Genomic DNA, 20980 nt, shown 5'->3' with positions numbered 1-20980 from the left:
GTAGACCTCTTTCCCTCTGAAGCCTGCCCTGCCTCCTCAGCTGGTGGTGGCTGTGGGACCTTGTGCTCTGACCCCTGCCTCGGTGGTCACGGGCTGTGCAGCTCTGACCCCTGCCTCGGTGGTCACGGGCATCTCCTGCTTGTTTCTGTCTTCCCTGGACTTTCTCTTCCCTGTAGTCACTGTGTGGGCCACCCTACAGATGTCATCTTAACTCGACCAGCTCCATGGAGACCCTGTTTCCCGACAGCATCCACTCACAGTGTGAGGTTAGGGTTTCAACACCAGAAGGCTGTGAAACACCAATGCAGTTGTTGGGCAGGTGGAGCCTGGAGTCCAGGGTCAGGAATGGAGTGGACGTGAGCTTGGGGGTCACAGGCGAGGGAAGGCATTGGCAGACGTGAGGGCGTGAGCCTAGAGGGCAGAAGCCACATCGGGCTGAGCCCTGGGCAGCAGGGCCAGTGGGGAGCCAGAGAAGCAGGAGGAATATTCAGAAGGTTGGTGTCCTAAGGGAAGGAGGATTTCCAGGAGGAGGGGTTGAAACTGAGCCAAATTCTGCTGGTAGGTGGAGTAAGAGGGGGATAGAAAGTACTGGACTTGGCAAAACTGAGGGCATGGGCCAAGGCAGCAGCTGTCAATGAGATAATGCTAGATCAAAGCTTGCCTGTTCTCATTTCCTCATCTCTAGCTTTTACGCTTGATGTTCAGCCTTTGGGATTCTATCTACCTATTCTGTATTTCTGGAGACTGTGCTCATTCTCTGAACAGCCGGCCATGTGCCTGGACTTGGCATAGTGCTGGGCATACAAAGACGGGCAGCACACACCCCTCCCCTCCATGCCATGGTTGACTCGGGAGCATGGGTCAAACTGTGGACAGGCAGCAGCTCGATGGCATTGGTCACTGGGGAGGTGCAGGGCACCTCAGCAAGATGCCACCTTCCCCATTGGAAAATGAAAGGCCACCACCAACATGTTTGGGGGAGGATACTGAGCGAATGAGCCAAGTGGAGCCTGGCATGGCGCCAGGGGAGTGTGTCTCAGTACCTCTGTGTTGGAGGGCTGCTCCGCAGTTTATTTAGAAAACACTAGAAAGGCATCTTGACCCTGTGACCCAGTAGGTTTCAGTCCTGGACATTTACTCAAGACAAATGGAAGCATCCATCCACAAAAGACTCACAGGGACGTCCACGGCTGCCTCATTTATAACAACCCCAAATGGGAAACAGCCAGACCTCCATCTAGAGAAGCAGACGCTGCCATGCGTGTGGAGGGATGCCCCTCAGCCCTAAAAGGGAAGAGGATGGATTCATATCCCCTGTGAGACTCCGGGAGAGAAGAGCTAGGCTCGGGGGCAGACCTGGCACCAGGACGTGGCCTCACAGCACGTTCAAGAGCCCCGAAGCCATTCCACGGTAATAGAAGTCAGAGCCTGGCGGCTTCTGGGGAAGGGGTGCCCAGGGACCTTTCGGGGACAATGGAAGTTGCTGCGTCTTGGTTTGGGTCGTACAATGCGAGCCCTCACCAAGCATTTCAGATCTTGAGTTTTTATTGTACAAAGTTTTTTCCATAGTCAAGCTGCAGAAGGACTGTGGCAGGTGTCCCCAGGTACTCTGCAGGGGGTGAGGGGCCCCAGCTGCCAGCAAGAGGCTCCTGAGGAGGCAAGGCCACTTCAGCTCTGCTTTCCCAGAGAGATTTGGGAAGGGAACCAGGGCAGAGCTGGGGCCGGGGGCTGCTGGGGGCTCGCCTTGTTAGCAAGTAGCAGCGGCTGAGGAGGGAGAGCCAGCTGTTGAGAGCGCTGTTGCTAAGGCTGTGTGCCCCAGGCAGGGCCACCGCGCCCGCTCCGCAGCAAGCTTCTCAGGACTGTTCCGATTTCAGTTTTACCACAGCTTCCCCCGATCAGTACGAGCTTTTTGCCTTATGATACTTTCCATTTTGTCTCCTTAAAAAAATAAAAGCTACAGATCCTCGTCGACACTGGAAGCAGTAACTTCGCCGTGGCAGGTGCCCCACATTCCTACATAGACACCTACTTTGACGCGGAAAGGTAAGCGATGGGTCCAGAGCGGGGCTGGCTGGGTGGGGCAGCACATGAATTGGCATTTATAATATACTGGAACAAACCAGCCAGAGGGCTGAGTCACCTTCAGAGGGGGTATGTGTGTATGTATATATGTATGTGCACACACGCATACGTGTCTTTGTGCTCGTGTCTGTTTCTGTGCCTGAGCATACGTGTGCATGTACACATAGATACACATACGTGTGAGTATTTTGCAGAGATCCCCTTAAACGGCCTCTGTGCAGTCACAGGAGAGTCGCCTTATACATGTTCACGTGAAAAGGCTTCGTAGTCACATATGAGTTGCGGGAGCTGGTGGGGCCTCCGTGTGTGTCGGGGAGGCGTGGGCCGGGAGCACCGTGTGAGCGTGAGGTGGCATTCCTGGCAGGGCAGAGGTACACCAGAGCCACCTCTATGTTGCCCCCTTGTTCAGGAGGGTTAGGGTACGGCTCACAGGTTCACAGGACTATTGCTGTGCCGGAGGCATGTGGGAAAAGAAGTCAGTGGCTCATTTGAGAAAGAGCCAGGGTACTGAGCACAAAGCACATGGCCTAAGCACTAAGCACTAAGCACCAAGGGGCCCCACACAAGCAGCTATGGGTGAGAAGAGCTGGAGAGAAGAGCGGAGGTCTCTAGAAGAGGAAGCTGTGCCCAGTGCAGGGCCCAGGACTCCCCAGCAGAGCTCTGGCTGGGTGCAGGGCTTCTGAAGACTCGACAGTTTAATAAAGCAAGACTTGGGTGTGGGAAGAAATGGTAGAGGACATGCACCCAGGATGGTGCTGCGTAGGCTGCCCTGTGGCTCCACTTGGTGCAGGAATGACGTGGCGTCCTTCGTGTCCAGCTGCAGCTGCTTTGCTGGACAGGGGAGCAGTGGCCAGGGCACATGGAGCCTCACAGAGCCACAGAACCAGGCAGCGGCCCCTCCCGCAAGGACCTGAGAGCGTAGTATGTGACACCCTGTGTTGTACGATGCCATCGTTGGTATTCCAGGGTAGCGCTGGCCCGTGACGGCTTTGAGACCAAGATCAGTATGTGCCAGAAGCTGCTGCTGCCCCCGCACACAGTGCAGAAGTGGGTGGCATTGCCCAGTGTGCAGAAGGGGTCATACCGCCCTTTCCCATTCAGGCTGCAGGTTCATCCATGTCCTCTGCCCCCAAAGAGCTCACTCTGGGTGGCCTGGTGGTGGGACAGGACAGCAGCTTGGTCCAAACCTCCTGTGTATCCACATGGCCCGGGAATTCAAGGAGGCAGGAGCCTGCCCACCTGCCGGCTTCTGGACCAGCCTTCGGCCCCACGGCCTCCTCATGACAGTGCCCTCCCGGAATGAAGCAACCGCGAGCTGCAGGCTGACCCACAGGTGATTCTGATGGCCCGTGGGCACCACCGGTGGAGCACCCCTGGTCCAGAAATCTGGACTGCTCCAAAATCCACGACTTCCTGAGCACTGACTCCATGCAAGCGGTGGACACGCTACACCTGGCCTCAGGCGACAGGTGGTGGTCAAGTCAGGGGCACCAGAAATACTGCGAAGTGACGCTCAGGCTGTGTGCACAAGGTGCGGAGGAAACAAATGAGCTTTGCTTTTATCTTGAGCTCCATTCCTGAGGGTGTTGCATTGTGAATATGTGGATATTCCAAAGTCAGAAAAACCCAAATCTGAAACTCTTTTTAAATAAAGGGTACTCAGCCCGTATGGGTGGAAGGAAAGGAAAGGGATGTGTAGTAAGGTAATCATACCTTGCTGTGACCTCTGCTCCACCACACTAGGAGGCCCTGGCGGAGGGCTGGAGGCTGTGTGCGTCTCACTGTGGCTGTTTAGCTTCCAACATAGACTGACCAGGGAGGACTGAGTAGGACTCAGACACACAGCACGACTTAGGTTGCTGACATTGTTTCTTAAATGGTGAAGAATCCTGGTAAAGTTCAAAGAAAAAAGTATCGCCTGTCACCTTATTTACACAGCAATTAATATCCAACTTCTGTTAAACCCACATAGAAAATATGCAGTGTTTATGTGATGGGAGACACATCCTGGGCTCAGGTGAGTTCCCATCCATGGGCAGGCCCAGAGGGGCTCAGAACATGGAGTGGGAGGGGACAAGGGCTTCTAGGATAGCCAGTGCACCTGGTGCTGGCCCACCAGTGGCCAAAAGTGCCCCCAGAGATTCCACCACTCTCCCCAGGGGATGGTGCCTTCCCCACGGAGAACCGCCCTCTGGGTGACAGAGCCGTCCACTCCTGTGTGGTTCCGCAGCAGGTTCTGGTCTGTTCTGCACATTGACTCAGGCTCCCCTGGGGGTGGGGTGCTCAGGACACAGAGGCGGGAGGTTCACATGCCAAGTGATTTCATTGCTTATCACACATCTGTTACCTAAGTCACAGCAGAGAGAGGAGAGCCAGGTCAAGGTGGTGTGCACAGTACTTCCGGGTTTCAACCTGCAGATTTGCACCGTGGCAGTTACCGCTAGCCCACAGGTACGTGGGGTCCTCTGGCAGCTGCCGGTTGCCGGTTTCACAGACGTCAGATGGGCCTCTCCACCCAGGCCCCGTGCCGTTGCCATGGTCGAAACACCCAGGGGTAAATGACAGTCACCACTGCCAAACCGCACACCGTCCCTTGATGTGCGCCATGATTAATCAATCAACGGCACAACCTCGCGTCCTGCCCGTGGGCCCTGCTGTGCTCGCTCCTGGGAGGAGCTGCAGTTCTCCGCAGGCCCAGGAGACCACGTCTTTCTAACCTCCCTGTTGGCTGGCCCAAGTGGACTTTGTGCACACAGCCAGCTTTGTGTTCAGGTGGCAGGTGGTCCCTTTGCCAAGCTCAAAGAACGGGCTTCTCTGGCCCATCTGCCTCTGCAAGCTCAGTGCACAGTTCCCTGAACGGCCAGGCCTGCTCACCCCATGGGAGACTAAGGCCTCACTACCAACTCTCAACCACCCCACTTTCTGATCTGCTTCTCCTTCTGTGAGTAAATAAAGAGAAATAAGAAGACACCATGTCCAGGGAGAGCCCCAGGCTGCCCTCAGTGGTCAGTTTCATCCCACCACTGCCTGCTGGGCAGGTCCTACTGAGTTTGCTGCATGTAAAGCAGCACCGTGTCCGGCCTGTCCCCCTGGTCCTGCCTCTTTTCAGGAGACCACTGCTCAGCAGGGCTCTGGCCGAGTCAGACAGGAAGCACCGCGCTTGTGATCTTTGATGGGTTCTGTGCCCTGGGCCACATGCCTGACCCATGCCAGCCTTGCAGGTCGGTCCCTTCTGGGATTCGAGTTAACCTTACTTTCTCTTTTTCTAGGCCTTTTCCAAGCTTCTGGACATGTGGCCTGTGGCCAACACAGATGCATTATTTTAAGATCCCCGTATTTTCTCTTGATGGACTTCGTATCATGCTAGTTTGTCTGGTGCGTTGCCCTGACTTTGGCCTGGGCCTAAGGCACACTTTCAACCCTTCCTCAGTGGGAGCAAAGCGAGTATTCTCTTCCCTTCTCTGTGTCTGACACAGGACCTTTTCTGAAATGTGGCTTCCTGTGCCGTGATGTTTCGGTGTGTGCTTGGGCCTCTGATCTTGACTGTAAGCGGGTTTCTGGTTGGGTTAGAGCCTCTGATTCAAGTCCGCGGTCCCTGGGCATTCAGGTTGAATGTTTCCTGAAGCCCTGTACCGTAATAGGAGGTTTGGCTTGGCGCTTTTGGCAGGAGGGCTTTGATTTATGGAATGAGGTGCTGGGCTGCTATGAGTCATTGGCACAGCGAGTCTCTGTGAGAAGTTCTCTTTTATGGTCATGAATACTCCGGTGAATTACCATACAGTCAGGAGAAAGATCATGTGTTTCTTTTTTTTTTTTTTTTTATGTATTTTTTAGCCAGTAAAATAGCCCCCGACCCACTGGTTTGAGGGGAAGGTAGTATGTGCACCCCTGGATCCCTGCTGATCTAGTCAGGAAATGAAGTGTATAGTCCCATTAAAATCTCCTGATTCCTGTACTGCATCTGGGCAAAGCCCATAGAGAAGGTACAGCAAGGAGCCAACTGTTTTCTGTACCTAATGCCTGTAAGTGGGATTAGGGAATAAAAGACTCTCCTGGTGACGTCTCTGCCGAGGGCATACTGGACACAGATCAAATGCCTTTCCTTGTAACAGTAACAGATCTGTTTGCCTGATTATTTAGGTATTTTCTTATGCCTGCTGTTGTCCTTCCCAGGAGGGGACCAGCTCTGTTAGAGGCCCCATGAGTATTTGTCACTGTTGAGGCTGTTAAAGAATCACTAGGCCGGGCAGGCTCACTGAGCTGTCCTGGGCCTCCGGGGCTTCATCTGTTAGTTCTGTTAACTTCCAGACTTACAGAAGCGTGGGCGGGACATCGGTCACCTGGGCCAGGTCACCCAGGCCACAGGTGGATTCCAACCCTGCAAAGTACAGGAGAACCCCAGGGGAGGCTGGGCATTTCCTGGCTCAGGAGACCCAGAGCCCGCCCAAGGTCTCAGCTCTCTTGAATCTGCCCTTGCGGCTTCTATGTTTTCTGGAAACATTGGTGGGCTTCATTTAAAATAATGAAGCTACAGCTCCTGTCCTCTTTGATTTGCGTTTTAACCCTGCATCCCCTGAGCTCTCTTATTAGAGGCAGAATGTCTTCTAAGTTGGGTTCAAAGTGCTTCTGTGGCCATGACTGGACTTTTTGCTGTCACCCACATCCCCGGCAGATGGTCGTTTCTGAGCACCCGGAATGGACATTACGAATGAGAAGCCCCCCCGGGGTTTTCTCCGAGTGTATTTAATTAATGTACAGAGCAGTTGGCTATTCAGTGCTAAAAGGTATGTTAGAAAATAAAGGTGGAAGAATTTTTTGTTTAATTTAAAGTCTGGAAACCCTATGCTAATAATCCATAGAGCTGCTTATGATTCCTCTTCAGGGCCCCGCTCTTTGTGGTTTAGTAAAAGAAACCCAGAGAGAAGGTCTTAGAATCAATTTTCTTTCTCACAGCGCCTTGCGTTGTGTTTCTGCAAGGGCAGCCAGTGGCCACATGTAACCATTTACGCTTAAATTCATTAATGTTCAGTGAAACAAAGGCTCAGTTCCTCAGTCACATTTCAAGATTCAGTGGCCACGTGTGGCTGCCTTGTTGGGCAGCAGCAGTGCCGAACGTCACTGTCACCACCGCTGGTTCTGTTGGACAGCACTGGTGCACAGCACAGAGGGCTCCCCATGAGAAGCCTGTCACTCGGGGTTGCACGCTCCTCCACTGCCCCGCCCTCCTTACGTCAAGGGCTGCCCCTTTCCGTGGGGCGGTGGAGCTTGGAATGAGATGGCTTGGGTCCTCAGTATTAGTAGCTCTGTAGGAACATATTGTAGAAAAAAAAGTCTTGAATTTTCTAATAGTATCTCATAGATTGGAGAAGGTAGCAAGTGATTAGATAATTAAAATAATAGCAGCTATTTCTGTTACGTACCTGTCATGTTCTGGGGTTTTGTTGTAAATGCTTCATGGTCTTAACTCTTGTAATCCACATAATTAACCCCACGAGGTCTTATATGGGCATAATGAACACCAGGAGGTCTGATACTAGGTCCCCATGGATCGGTTGAAGAAGATGAAGCACAGAGAGGTTGAATGAGTTGGCCCAGGTCATGCAGCTTACACGTGGTTGAACTTGTACCTGAACCCAGGCACTGTAACCGACTGTCACCCCCTCTCTGCAAATGACACTGAAATATCCAGAACATTGTAAGGGGTCAGCAATCTGGACAGGAAACTATAAAAGACATGCCTATAACTAATGTCCAGACTGGCTCAGGTTCCTATTCCAAGGAGTTGGTCACAGACTAGAGGCAGTAAAAACAGAACACCTTTTCTCAAAAGGGAGCCACAGCCCTTGAGCCTGTTTGGGGAAGATAACTAAGGTGCTAGCCCGGGGGTTGACACACTGTAACTACTGGCCCAATCTGGCCAGCTGATGTGTTTATAAATATAAATAAAGTTTTATTGGCACACAGCCACACACCCGTTTCCTCGGATTGTGTGACTGCTTCCACATTACAGGTGCAGAGCTGAGTAGTCGTGACAGAGATCATGTGATGTGCAGGGCCCGTAACACCCATTTCTTGGCTCTTCGTGGAGAAGTGTGCTGATGCCTTTCTAAACCACATGCTCCAAGCATTTCAAAATGTTAGCAGTGGTTTTTCTGAACTTGAGGAATGACCTCAAAGTGTCAAAAGGGACTGAATAATTCAGTGTTTTTCTTGGCATTGAACATAAATGTGTGCATGCCCTCCTGTGTGCCAGGTCCATCTGAATTTGCACTGACCCTGAAATTTGGCATTCCTCCCATCCTCAGATACTCTCACCCAAAGGTCCCACTGCACTGTACTTGGCGACTTCTGGTGGGACAGCGGGGGCTCCGGGTGCTGGGCTCTGCTGCTCGCACTCTTTTGTCTCTGTGCCTGCCCCTTCTCAGGAGGCGTGTGTACAAAACGTTCACTCAGTATTTCTCTTACTTTAGGACCACGGTGGAGGAAATGCAAATGGTAAACTGATATTAAAATTCAACACCCTTCTTAGTTTATTCTCTGTAATAAAAGTGAGAATAAATTAAACTTCACTGAAATTTGTTTGCCAGACATTTTTTTTTAAATAGCATTTTTTCCTGATTATAAAATTCACATATACAGAAGTTACAGCACGATTAAACCACCAGGATGGGTTAATCTCTCTATTAAACCCTACTACCCAGGGGCAGCCACTGCTAATATTTGACTGTGATAAGTAGTTTTGAATATTTTACCACAGGAACAAAGTTTTCTTTTAACTTAATTTTTCCAATACTTAAAATTTCTTAGGAAATACCATGTTTATGTTCCTGCATAATAATCTATCTTACAGACGTACCATAATTTATTGAACTGTTTCCTTTTTACCAGGCACTTGGTTTGTTTCCACCTGTTTTGCTCTTATAAATAAAACATAATGACCGTATCTATTCCTGAGTATTTCCTCAGAGTCAGATTCTCAGAAGTGCCATTAACAAATTGAAATGGCTGATATTTGTATAGTTTATGAAATATACCAAAAATAAATAAATATACATAAATACAGAATCATGTCATCTCTGACTTAGCTTCTTCCCTGACTCCAAACAAGACTGTGTTTGTTCCGACGACAGAGACGTTTAGCTTGTGTTGCTGCTGTGCGGACTTCCTGTGGGAGCAGGGTGGACTGGAACTGCAGGCACAAGAACCCTCCAAAGTTGTTGACTTGGTGATCTGACACTTTCTTAGGAACCTGGTCATTTTCTGGTTTGAATGCCCAGATGTCTGCCTACAGAGGTTCCTTAGGTCCCTTCCTGTAGCCTAAGCGTGTTCAGAATCACATGGACACAAGAAGGACTATAGGGATGGACACCCAGGACTCTGACACCTGCTGTTTTCTCCTAGCCTCCTCAGAGAGCTACAGGACTCCTTGTCCTGGTATCAAGAGAGGCCTCTCTCACCAGAAGTCACTTGCTTTCCCGCCATCTTGCTTCTTCCCCACAGTAGCTCCAGTTGACTCTCATTCTACCTGAAATGCTGTGTACTCACATGCCTAGGTCTCCCCTCATTGGATGATTCTGAAGAGGATGGGATTGCCATCTGTCTGGCCCATCGCCTGCCCTTGTTCATGTTATTCTGTGTCAGTAACTGTGGTCCTTGGGATCAGATGTGCCCCAGGTTCTGGGTCATGCCAGCATTAAGATATGAGTGTAATCAGCTTTGAGGCATCGGGAGAGCTTTAAGAAGGACCTGTGACTGTGGGGCCAGTGCTGGTTCTGAGGAGGAAGGACCTGGGCTTCTGGGGGGGGCTTGGACTTTGTCACATGGGTCATATTATGAATCTGAGCTCAATACCTACTGGCAGAGCTGGTAAAGCCTTCTTCCGGGCTTCCAACACCCTTGTGTCACAGAGCAGCAGCGAGTGCCTGCAAAGCCAGAGAGCCAGGCAGATGTTCAGATGTGGTTGTGTTCTTTGGAGGCTGAAGTGGTGGAGTGAGGCCCTATCCATGGGTTGGTGGGAGGACAGGGAGAAGTATACTTGAGAGTTTCAGGATAACCCCAGACCCACCCTTCCTGACAGCACAACAACCCTGTCAGCATGCGAGTGATCATATCTGGGGAAAAGGGTCACCTTGTCAGCGCTGGCACTGTTGGTCGTGAGGAACTGCTCACAGCAGGCTGTGATGGGGACAGCTGTCCTGTCCACGGTGACCACCCTTCTGCCTCTCTGGGTCAGGGAACCTGGCTCTGTGCACAGAATTCAACGGACTTTTCTTTTCCTTCTGCAGGTCCAGCACCTATCGATTCAAGGGTTTCGACGTCACTGTGAAGTACACACAGGGGAGCTGGACTGGCTTCGTGGGGGAGGACGTGGTCACCATCCCAAAGGGCTTCAACAGTTCATTCCTCGTCAACATTGCCACTATCTTCAAGTCGGAGAATTTCTTTCTGCCTGGGATCAAATGGAATGGAATACTTGGACTTGCTTATGCCACCCTGGCCAAGGTGAGGCAAATCCAGGGATTCCAGTCATTTACTTAAGTTAATAAGTGAGGGATGAGGCTCTGAAAGCCAGCCATTCAGGGCTAAGAGGTGAGGCTGCCCCTGAAGACACCCCGTGAGGATCCACGGTTGAAGCAGACCAGTGCTCACACACAGTTCTGAGCACTTGTACAATTAAAGGCAGTGGGGACATTTCTCGGCAGGACCTTCCTGCAGGATTTAAAGATAGCATCAGCTCTTCTGTTTTTGTTTTGATTCTTTTAGTTCTGTTGCTAAAACACATTAGCAGAATCTGAATTGTGTTGATTATGGAGGTTTTTTCCAGGAGTTTCTACTAGAACAGGATTAAAAGAAAACCCACGTGTATTTAGTTCACACATGCACGTGAAGATGGGGCTTGGGGTGGTCTTGGGACACCAGCAGGTGGAGGTGTCCTTCCTGAGCTGAGAGCATCATGTTCCTGTCCTGTCATGAACCTCCAAGGACACAGCTGGAACAGGAACAGGCAGAGGTGCCCTGGGGATGGCCAGCCCCTCAACGTGAGCCAGGGAGGCCGTGGGCCTCCCTCTGAGTAGCATCGTGGTCTTCTCAGCATGGTGCAGGACAGCATTGGATGTTCTGCAAATATTCAAACTTGGGGCCAACCCCAAAGAAATAATGGTGTGCAGAAGAGGGAGATAGGAAGGTGCATTTCCAGGAGGAAGCATTGCCAGAACAATCTGGATTCAATTCCAGGGGTGTGCCCTGGGCTCTCAGAGTCTTGCAGGCAGGTTTGCCTGTACTTGAGAAAAGCAGACGGGTCCCTCTTGTAGTGCTGGCCTTGGGCCCTACACCTGGCTTCTTGGTGCAGCCTTGGACTTTGAGGCAGAGTTCAGCGTTGGAGAAGGGGGTGTAGTGGCTCTGGCAACAGACCCTCTGGGCCCATGATGGTCCAGAAAGGAAGGCCACTTTGCCCATCGTGTGGGAACATTTACTCCAGTTCAAGTTTATTAGAAAGTGGTGTATGGTGGGAGCAGATAGGTGGAGGGCCAACCCTTGGCTTCCGATGGAGAGAGGCTAACTTTCCGGGTGCCTGTCAGGCACAGGGCTGAGACCATCACAAGCTGTCAATTCACTGAAGGCTCATGGCCTGTGACACATACCTAGTAAGGCCGTGGTCTCTTCATGTGGGTACAGGGTCAGAGAGGCTGGCCCTCCACTCAGCACACAGCTCACCCTCTCTACAAGCAGCCCACAGCCCTTTGTCCTCAGCAGCCTGGGTGAACTTATAGATTTGCAGAGTGGTAGAAACTTAGTAAATCCAATTTTGGGACTGGGGTTGTGGCTCAGTGGTGGAGAGCTTGCCTAGCATGTGTGAGGCACTGGGTTTGATCCTCAGAACTGCATAAAAATAAAAGAATAAAATAAATGTCTATCAGCATCTAAAAAAGTAATTAAAAAAAATAAAAACCCTCCGAAAATCCAATTTCACTGACAGTGTGACCTTGGGCAGAACATCTCATCTTTATGTGGCTGTTTGGAAATGAAAGGTGTGAGCATGATTGATTTTATGCTAATTATTTTAAAGATGATAGAGTAAATTTCAATTATCTGTAATTAAGAGAGCATGAAACTTCTGTGATAACAAACTACTTTGGGGTCTTAGGGGGCTATTCAGACTCCCCACATGACCTTTTATCTCTTCATCTATGAAATTCTAAGATGATAACAATTGGCTTCATGTTCCCCAAGTCAGAGGAGCCAGTAATAGGATCTGTAGGGACTGAACCAAGTGGGAGGACCAGCACCGAGCTCCCAGCCAGGCGTCCAGTGTTTCCGGAACAGGGTGTCAGGCACTCAGGGGAGGTCACGTGTGGTGTCCCTGGCCAGCCCCAGGTGTCCTCACCAACGCTGTGCGTCATGACCACCACAGGGCTGCTTACACTGCAGATGCTGGGGTCCTGCTGCGCACCGGCTGGATGAGGCTCCTTTGGGGTTGATCCTGAGCAGCTGCCTGGTTTTGAATCCTGAGGTCCGGTCGGAGTGGAGAGTGGCTCAGCAGAATGATAGCAGAGCCTTGACTGTGTGCACTGTCCCACTTAGGTCCCAAACAGGTCTGGCAGGTGATGGCTATCGGACAGGAAACAAAGGCAACCCTGGTTGGCAGGGCGGAGCCAGGCCTCAGTCCAGGTGGTGTCGTGTGCCCTGCTGCCTCTCGGGAAGGCAGCCAGACGGGCCCACCAGACCCCACCCTCCCGCAGGGGCCTCATGTCCCCCGGTGACCTAAAAAGTGTGTTTGGACATGTAACTCTACTGCAGGTAGCAAGCTGGTGGCCAGATGCGGGTGAGTGAGCCAGCAGAGGCGCAGCTTGCTGGTACTGAGCTCGCTTCTCCAGCGTGGTGATCTCAGTCCTCACTCACTAAGTCACCCTTCCTCAGGAGTGACCGCAGTGTCAGAGGACGCCACCAGCCTCTGCCTCTGCAGTTCATTGCTGTGTTGGCATTAAAGCTGACCCCCACCATCCCCGAATGGCTTTCCTAGATGCTCCCTGTTATCTGAACTCAAGCCTCTCGTCAGTGCCTTCCTCCGTGGCTGCCTGCGCCCCAACTCGCCCCACTTGGAGCTGTTTGCAGAGAACCCCTCCCTCTTTCCGTTGAGGCCTTCTGCAGGAATGGGTGTCTTCTGCACCTGCAGCCACGAGCAGGGGCAGCACAGAGCAGGCAGGCCTGCTGCAGTTTGTCAGGGTCTCACCAGGCTCTGGTTTCGGGCCCTTTCTCCTTGCTGCCCGTCCTTCCCCAGAAGCGGGTTTCACGGGCACCTACTCGGGCGTGCGCATAGTTGGCCAGTTTCATTCCCCTTCCCCTGGGTCACTGGCCTTTTCAACTCAGGGTCTCTCTGATCCTTTACTGACACTTTCCTGATGACAGCAGAGTCCTGCTGATAGGGCCCAGGTGCCCTGCAGGCCCTGGGGCCAGGGCCTCGCTGTCCCGGTGGGCCGGTCACCAGCCACTTGATGTGGGGCTACAGCTGGGCGGTGATCAAGCTCTAGAGCAGCGGTAGCTCCTGGGGACACATCCCTGGCACCCTGCAGGGTGTGAGGTCAGGCACCCACTCTCCCCTGACCCCCTTCCTCGCAGTCCCTTGCCCCCTCGAGCCCGCCGTGAGCAGCCCGGAGTGTCTGTCCTGCTCCTGGAAGCACCGCCTCCTTTCACGGCGGCGCCCTTCCAAAGGGGAGCTCAGGTTCCGCACCTCACCAAAGCCGGTTCGGGGCTCAGCTGGAAGACTCTAAGTTGAAAGACCCAGAAAACCGGGATGGTGCGTGGTGCCTCCGCAGGTCACCTTGTCTCTGCCGTGACTCAGGAAGCTCTGGTCCTTCTTTTCGCTCTCCTCAGCCGTCAAGCTCTCTGAAGACCTTCTTCGACTCCCTGGTGACACAAGCAAAGATCCCCAACATCTTCTCCATGCAGATGTGTGGGGCGGGACTGCCAGTAGCCGGATCTGGTACCAACGGAGGTAGTCTTGTGGGTATCTTTTAGTCTTAAAGGGATGAAAAAATCACAAATGGATGGGGTTGTTTCAGCTTTATTGAAATCCGGAGGAGAAATGTTGCACACACAGGCACCATAACACTTCGATAATTCTAGTTACAGAACCTTTAAAAATGGAGAAGCCCGGGTATTACTCTTAACCCCCGATCATGCCACCATCTGAAACATCTTCTCCAGATCCCATTCACTCTGTCTTTATTGCCCTTTGAAAGCATACAACTTTCAGGGAGTGGGGAAGGGCAAGGAGGAGGAGAGGGGCTGTGGCAGTGGGGCACGGCTGTGGGTGGGGTCTGTGCACTCCCCAGGAGAAGGGACATCTGCACTCGGCACATGCAGCTGGCACTTAGTGTGGAAACGCAATCCAGGCCAACGGCCGCAGACACCTTGTGGCCGGAGCTTCCCTTGGGGGACCCTGCCCCAGACCTCTAAGGCAGAGGGACAAGATGCACGAGGAGGACCCTGTCAGGGAGAGCTGGCCAGTCCCTCTGCCCGACCCCAAGAGGCATGCCCAGCACGCAGTCCCAGCCACTGTCGCCTGCTGATGGTCCACCTGCTCTGCTCCCAATACTCCCAGGTTGTCTTTTCTCTCCTCACCCTCCCCTCCTCTCCTCTCTTTTTCTTTTCTTTCTTGGTACTGAGGGTTAAACGCAGGGTTGCTCTACCACTGAGCTGCACCCCAGCTCCCCTCCTTTTTATTTTTTATTTTGAGACAAGGTCTCACTAAGTTGCCAAGGTTGGTCTTGAACTTGTGATTCCCCTGTCTCAGCCTCCCAAGTGGCTGGGATTACGGATGTGTACCACTGTACCCAGCTTCCCAGTGCTCTGTTCCCCACTCCCAGGGGACAGGGTGGTCTAACCCTTGCAGGATGACGCTGTGACGGGGAAGCTCTGTGCTCTGCTTCCCTCGTCCCTGCCTTCCAGGGTACTCAAAGCCCTCTGTCAGGGCCGCTAGGCATTTTATTGCATCTGTTTGGGATGGAGGTCTCAACAGAAGCTGGAGTCCTGTATGCTTCCCTTAGATAAGGACACCATGCGGGGTCTTGATCACACCAGGGCATGGCACTGGCTGACCCTGGAGTCGTGGCCCCAAACATTCCCTGTTTAACTCTCGAGCATTCGCCTTTGCTTCACAACTTGACAATAAAGAGCAAGTGCTGATTCCAGGGAAGCTTTGCCCACGAGCGAGTGCTTCTTGGTGGAAGCTGTTATCTGTGTTTCCTCTTACACCATAACTTTTCTCCCCAGGTCCTGGGTGGAATCGAACCCAGTTTGTATAAAGGAGACATCTGGTATACCCCCATAAAGGAGGAGTGGTATTATCAGATAGAAATTCTGAAATTGGAAATTGGAGGCCAGAGCCTTAACCTGGACTGCACAGAGGTGAGCACCCACCACTGCTGTGCCTATCTGGGCCCATGCGTGGCAAGCTAGAGCCAGCACAGGACATCAGAAGGCTCATGTGTCACAGGATAGTCAGGGGACCCTTGTGTGCAAAGACGCTGGGCCTTTGTGGATAAGAAGTTTAATCTATGAATTCTACCCCCGAGACCCCCTGGCTTAATGGGGCAAAGTTAGCATAAGGCAGGCAGTAAGTGACCTGGCCTGAGGGTCCCTGGCCTCGACTGCAGAGGATGAAATAAGAAGATTTGTATCAATATGGGGGATGGAGGGGACAAGAATTTAGCAAACGTGAACAACAACAGCCATCAGCTGGATCCACCCTGTGCAGACGCAGGAGGCAGGCGTGGCTGGCCCAGGGTCCTGCAGTGTGAGGCCGTGTCTCCTGCTCACCGCCTCACCCCCTCACTGCCCCCAGGCAACGCTTGGGGCATGTGGGACGTCACGAGCGCTGTGGCTGAGGAGCCTTGGCCTTCTCCGCCTTTTCAGAATGGCCTGTGGTGACCCCGTGGGCCCCTGTGCTCCTGCCCTCCAGGCGCCCTGCCCTTCACCACCCTCCACCATGAGTGCTCACAAGCAGACACCCGGAAACCAAGGCTGACGCCCCTGGGTCTCTGGCTATGAAGTGTTTCAGCCCCAAATCTGTGTTGACGGCACTGGCACTACCACATTTAACAATCCGCTGATGGAATCAAATGCGGGGCCTCGAGATGCAGCGCCAGCTCCCCGAGCGTGTGGTGTGTGTCTGTGTGTGTGTGTGTGTGTGTGTGTGTGCGCGCGCACGCACATGCACAGCACGTGTCTCCAGGTGGGATTCCTAGGCCCTGTGTTCTTTCCTGCCTGCCCTACATGCCACCTCTCCCTCAAAAGAGCTCCGGCTTCCTAGGGGGCTGTCATGTATTTACTCTTCATACAAGAACACAAATACATAGTTTTATGAGCAGGTTGAGTTGAATTTCACATTAGTTTTTTAAACTGAAAATAGGCATGTTTGAAAATAATATTAACAAGTTGGTATGTTTCATTTTCTTAAAATTCTTACCTCCTCCTGTTCATTTCCTTTTGACTTCATTGGTATATTTGGCCATGGGAATCACGAGCTTGCCTTAAAAGTAGGGGGTTCAAATTGGCCATGACTGCTCCTCTTCCCAGGCAGCTTCCCTTAAACTGTTGTGTCCAAGTGGATGTAGTGGCTGGTCTGTGGTTGGCCCACTGACCCCCTTTCTCATTGAGAATGTGACAGGTAGGGACAGGGCTGGCAATGCCGTGTGTGTGTGTGTGTGTGTGTGTGTGTGTGTGTGTGTGTGTGTGTATGTGTGTGTGTGCGCATGCACGCTGCCCAGTTTCCTCTCAGACACACACAGGCAGCCGTTGGGAAACTGTCCTCCACTAGTTGGGTGGTGGGAGGTCGACATGGTACAGTGTGTAGAGGTGGCTTTAATAAGCCATGTCAGCCTCTTGCATGAGACGGTCTTCCCTCTGTCCTGGGGTGGGGGTCCTTGGTGAGGGCTCGGGGCAGCTCTGGGTGGCAGGTGCGCCATGCTGGCGTGAGTGTGCACTGACACGAAGCCCTCTCCCCCCACCCCGTCTAGTATAACGCAGACAAGGCCATCGTGGACAGTGGCACCACGCTGCTGCGCCTGCCCCAGAAGGTATTCGACGCGGTGGTGGAGGCCGTGGCCCGCACGTCCCTGGTGAGTCTCAATATGCTCGTGAATCTTTCGGAGCCCTGGGTGGCGGTCACACACCCGGAGCAGCACTGTGGTAGAGTCTCCGGGCTCTTGCTCTGTGTGCTCTGAGAGTATTCAAGGGTAGACTTTTAAGACTATTATTACAGAGCTCACAGTCTTGCTTTCTGATGCTACCCAGCGGATAATGTCTCCCTCTTAACCTCAGCAGTCGGCTCTGAATGCGCAGTTCTGCTCGGTATTCTGATCTCAGCGCAGGTGGTGTGATACCTTTTAAACCTGAGATGGGAAGGATTGGCGATGTGACTGCAATCCCGTCACTTGAGGATGGAGCAGTCGGAGATGCCTGGCTGGGCCATGCCACAGCTGTGCCGACGTGGTGGCACGTGCTTAGAGGAGCCTGGCGGCACGGGGCTCACGCCCTGCTGTTGGCCAGCCTCGGTTCTACAGCAAGCTTGCCGTTTACGACCTGGGGAAGGGGTGAGCTCCAAAGCAGCCCTAAAAAGCACAGGGCACCAGCAGGTGAACCGGACCTGGTGGTTTCCTCTCGTTATTATCACGTGTGCGTGACCTTGTACGCCCAGGCTTCCACAGGACTGGGTTGTGCCCAGCATCGGCACAAACGCCACACTGTCACTTGGAGGCAGGCACCATGCAGCTCTGTGGCAGGTGGCCCGGAACCTCCGCTGTAGACACAGCTGTGGTCGGCTGGAGCGCTTCACTCTGTGCGCGACTGCGAGTTCAAGTGATGCGTGTGGAGGACGAACGCACGGCCTTTAAATCAGAACATGTCTGGCTGCAACACCTCGTCTCTGGCCTTCGTCCGAGTTGTGCGACTTCTCTCCTGCGTCTGTGGAAGGAATGATTTTGTTGCACAGACGAGAAAGGTCTGTTGGCCAAACTGATCATTATTTCGTGGCCATGCTCAGAAGGGCAGTTAAAATCATGGCTGTTGGGACCTGGCTGCTGAACTTTCAGTGTCCCCCCGACTTTCTGGTCAGTCAGGACAACACCGCATGTCCAAAAGCCCTGGGCAGAACGTAGCTTTGGGGTCAGACGGAACCCAGTGGTGTCCACTTGGTGGCTGGGTGCCTGGAGAGAGCTGCCCTCTGGGAGCCCCCATGTCCCCCTCTCTGAGGTCATTGAGGGGACCCGGGGGAAATGCCCCAGTCTGGTGTGTGGTCGGCATTTGGTAAGGAGAGCTCTGGTGACACTCAGCGATGGCTGCAATTTGTCGGGACCCCTCTTATTACTTGGTAAGTGTTTACCTGGCATCTGTGCACTTGAGGTCATCTCTGCAAGATCACCAAAAATAAGCCTTTCCGACGCAAAGCCAGGGGGCCAGTGTGGGTCTGGTGTCCTGCCAGTCCACTGGGATGGACTGACAAGAAGATGCTTGACTGTCACTTTGTTGCAGCTTGTAGCAGACACGTGGGGCAAGAGGGACTCCAGTTGTCCTGAGCCAAAGCTTTGTGGGAAGAGCAGAAGCAGGTCCACGGCCACGGAGGGAAATGGCAAGGGAGGGCGCAGGGCCTCGGGTGGACTCACGGGGGAGGGCCTCCGGGCAGCTGCAGCGGATACCAGGGCCATCCCCAGCTCGCTCAGCATCGACTGAATCCAAAACGCCAAGCCAGGATTTCAGTGCCGTGAAGTCGGGGTGCCTGTGAAACACCAGACCGACCTTGAGATGAGGAGCGGTGGACCCGTTTCTTAGACAGCAAAAGCACACTCTGCGGGCTTATCGTGGGCTCTTCAGGCTTGGTCTTCTGAATGGTCCAGGTTTGCTCGTGTCCCAGGGGTGAGTTGGAAGGGTCGGCGTGTGGCGCGGTGGCATCCAGCTGTCTGGCTCTGCGGGTAGAAGGCAGGAGCCCCCTGAGCGCACACAGGTGTCCAGCAGTCCCTGACCTGAGGAGGAGGAGTGAGTGATGACATCTGCTTGCTTTGTCTAAAATTATCCTCTGACTTCATTCTGCACCAATCAGGAAGGAGAAGCGTGGGCAGCTTGTTTGCCTTGGGCAAGAAAACTCCACCAGAGTGCGTTGTCTGTCTTGGCATGAGCAGTCCATCGAGCCTGTTCCTCCGCCAGCGAGGTCCTTGTTTCTGGCTTTCCTGCCTTGGTTTCCTCCCTAGGCGAGGAGAAGACTGGGTTCAGAGAGCTAAAGGGGCGAAAACACTGGACTCTGTCCCTGGGCTTGGATACTTCTGGTGGGACATTGAGTTAGTGTTTGCAGGGTCTGTATCCAGAAGGGACCCCACCGGCCGTATGGGGTGCCCCACATGAGCTCACCTTGGTCCTACCTCCCTAAACTCTCCATCCCTGAGCTGGGAGGGCTCCAGCTGTGGCCCCCGCCCGGGGCCCTCCTGGGCTGTGTCCACCACCCAAAGCTCATGCTCAGCTCCCTGGACAGACATCCCTTCTCCCTCCTTCTTGTTCCCTCCTCAGTCTGCCCCAGGGAGACACTGTGTGGGTGACGTGCAGGACACACACCAGGTGTGCTTTGCCTTGCCTCAGGGGTGGGCGGTGGAGGAGGGTGGCTGGGGAGGCTGCTCAGCAATGTTGCTGGGAGACACACAGGTGTAAGGAGCCTGCAGGGTCCACAGCAGGTGGGTGTGGCTCTGCCCGCTCACAGTGGGAGGCACAAGTGGGCCAGGAGCTGGTGGCCGTGTTTATGTCCCTGGGTTCCATTCATCCCCCGCCCCAGCCACGTTTCCTGAGTCTCATCCGTGTGCAGGTGTCCAGACAACATGGGGACAAACAGACCTCTGTCCTGGGAGAACTTAGGCTCTGGTGCTGGAAACAGAAGTGACCATACCAGGAAGCGCGGGGCGCTAAGGCCCTGGAGGAGGGCCTGCAGGAGAGGTGGGCCGTGCTTGCCGCAGGCGCCCCGTGGGGAATCAGGAGGCCTTGCCCACAGGTGGCCCCTGAGCCAGGATGTGGAGGAGGACTGAGAGGCTCCAGAAGAGCAGAGTCCTCACTGGGTCATGGAATCCAGAGGGCAGTGATGCCCAAAAGGGCCTCGAGGGCAATAGGATCTCTCTTCCAGAGGGCCGCTGCCCTCCTCCGTGGGGCCTGGGGTGGGATGTGGCTCCTCTCTGCTCTCCCTGCCTGTCTGCGAGGTGAAGGGGTCGAATGCCTCCTGGCTGGGGTGGAAGGCGGGCGTCGTCATCACCACGCGGCGTGAGCTCGGTGCTCCGTGTGTCTGAGCGGTGTTCATGATCATTGTCTCCTTGGTACCAACACCCTTCCAGGAGGCGGAAGCCCCCGCCACCGTGTCCACACAAAACTGTTTATGTCCGTGGGTGTCTGGCGAGGGGACCAGGCAAGCCAGGCGCTCTTTCCTGTTGATGCGCCAGACTGGTCCCTGCTTCTCACGGGATCTTGTTTTGTCTAGATTCCAGAATTCTCTGCCGGGTTCTGGACCGGGGCCCAGCTGGCATGCTGGGTGAATTCTGAAACACCTTGGTCCTACTTCCCTAAAATCTCCATCTACCTGAGGGCCGAGAACTCCAGCAGAGCGTTCCGCATCACCGTCCTGCCTCAGGTACCCGCTGAGCCTCTGTGTCCCCGCTTCTCTTACCAAGGTGCGCTTTCAAGGAGGCCCGTGCGCTGCAGGTGTCACACCCCACTGGACAGCCGTTACCGCCAAGGCGCACGCTGGCCGCTGCTCTGAGCCAGCAGGTCTGCGGATCTCCACCAAGCTGGCTCCCAGTCTCTGGTCAGCAGGGGGCGCTGGGCTCCTTGGCCCCCACCCAGGGTGCTGGAGGATGGCCTCATGCACAGTCCG

General features: G+C 53.7%; 1 protein-coding gene across 1 annotated transcript in view; it reads left to right on the top strand.

Annotated features, from left to right (window-relative positions):
• Positions 1 to 20980, top strand: part of BACE2 (beta-secretase 2) — an 83895-nt gene that overhangs the window by 35762 nt on the left and 27153 nt on the right. The window contains exons 2-7 of the mRNA XM_079155847.1: positions 1955 to 2043; positions 10368 to 10584; positions 13954 to 14082; positions 15355 to 15489; positions 17100 to 17201; positions 20588 to 20737. Of these exons, the coding sequence (XP_079011973.1) occupies positions 1955 to 2043; positions 10368 to 10584; positions 13954 to 14082; positions 15355 to 15489; positions 17100 to 17201; positions 20588 to 20737 (822 nt within the window). The remainder of the gene's footprint in view (positions 1 to 1954; positions 2044 to 10367; positions 10585 to 13953; positions 14083 to 15354; positions 15490 to 17099; positions 17202 to 20587; positions 20738 to 20980) is intronic.

This window comes from Sciurus vulgaris (genome assembly GCF_902686455.1).
Source record: "Sciurus vulgaris genome assembly, chromosome: 10".
In the NCBI taxonomy this organism is placed as follows: Eukaryota; Metazoa; Chordata; class Mammalia; order Rodentia; family Sciuridae; genus Sciurus; species Sciurus vulgaris.
This window is presented reverse-complemented; position numbering and strand designations above follow the sequence as displayed.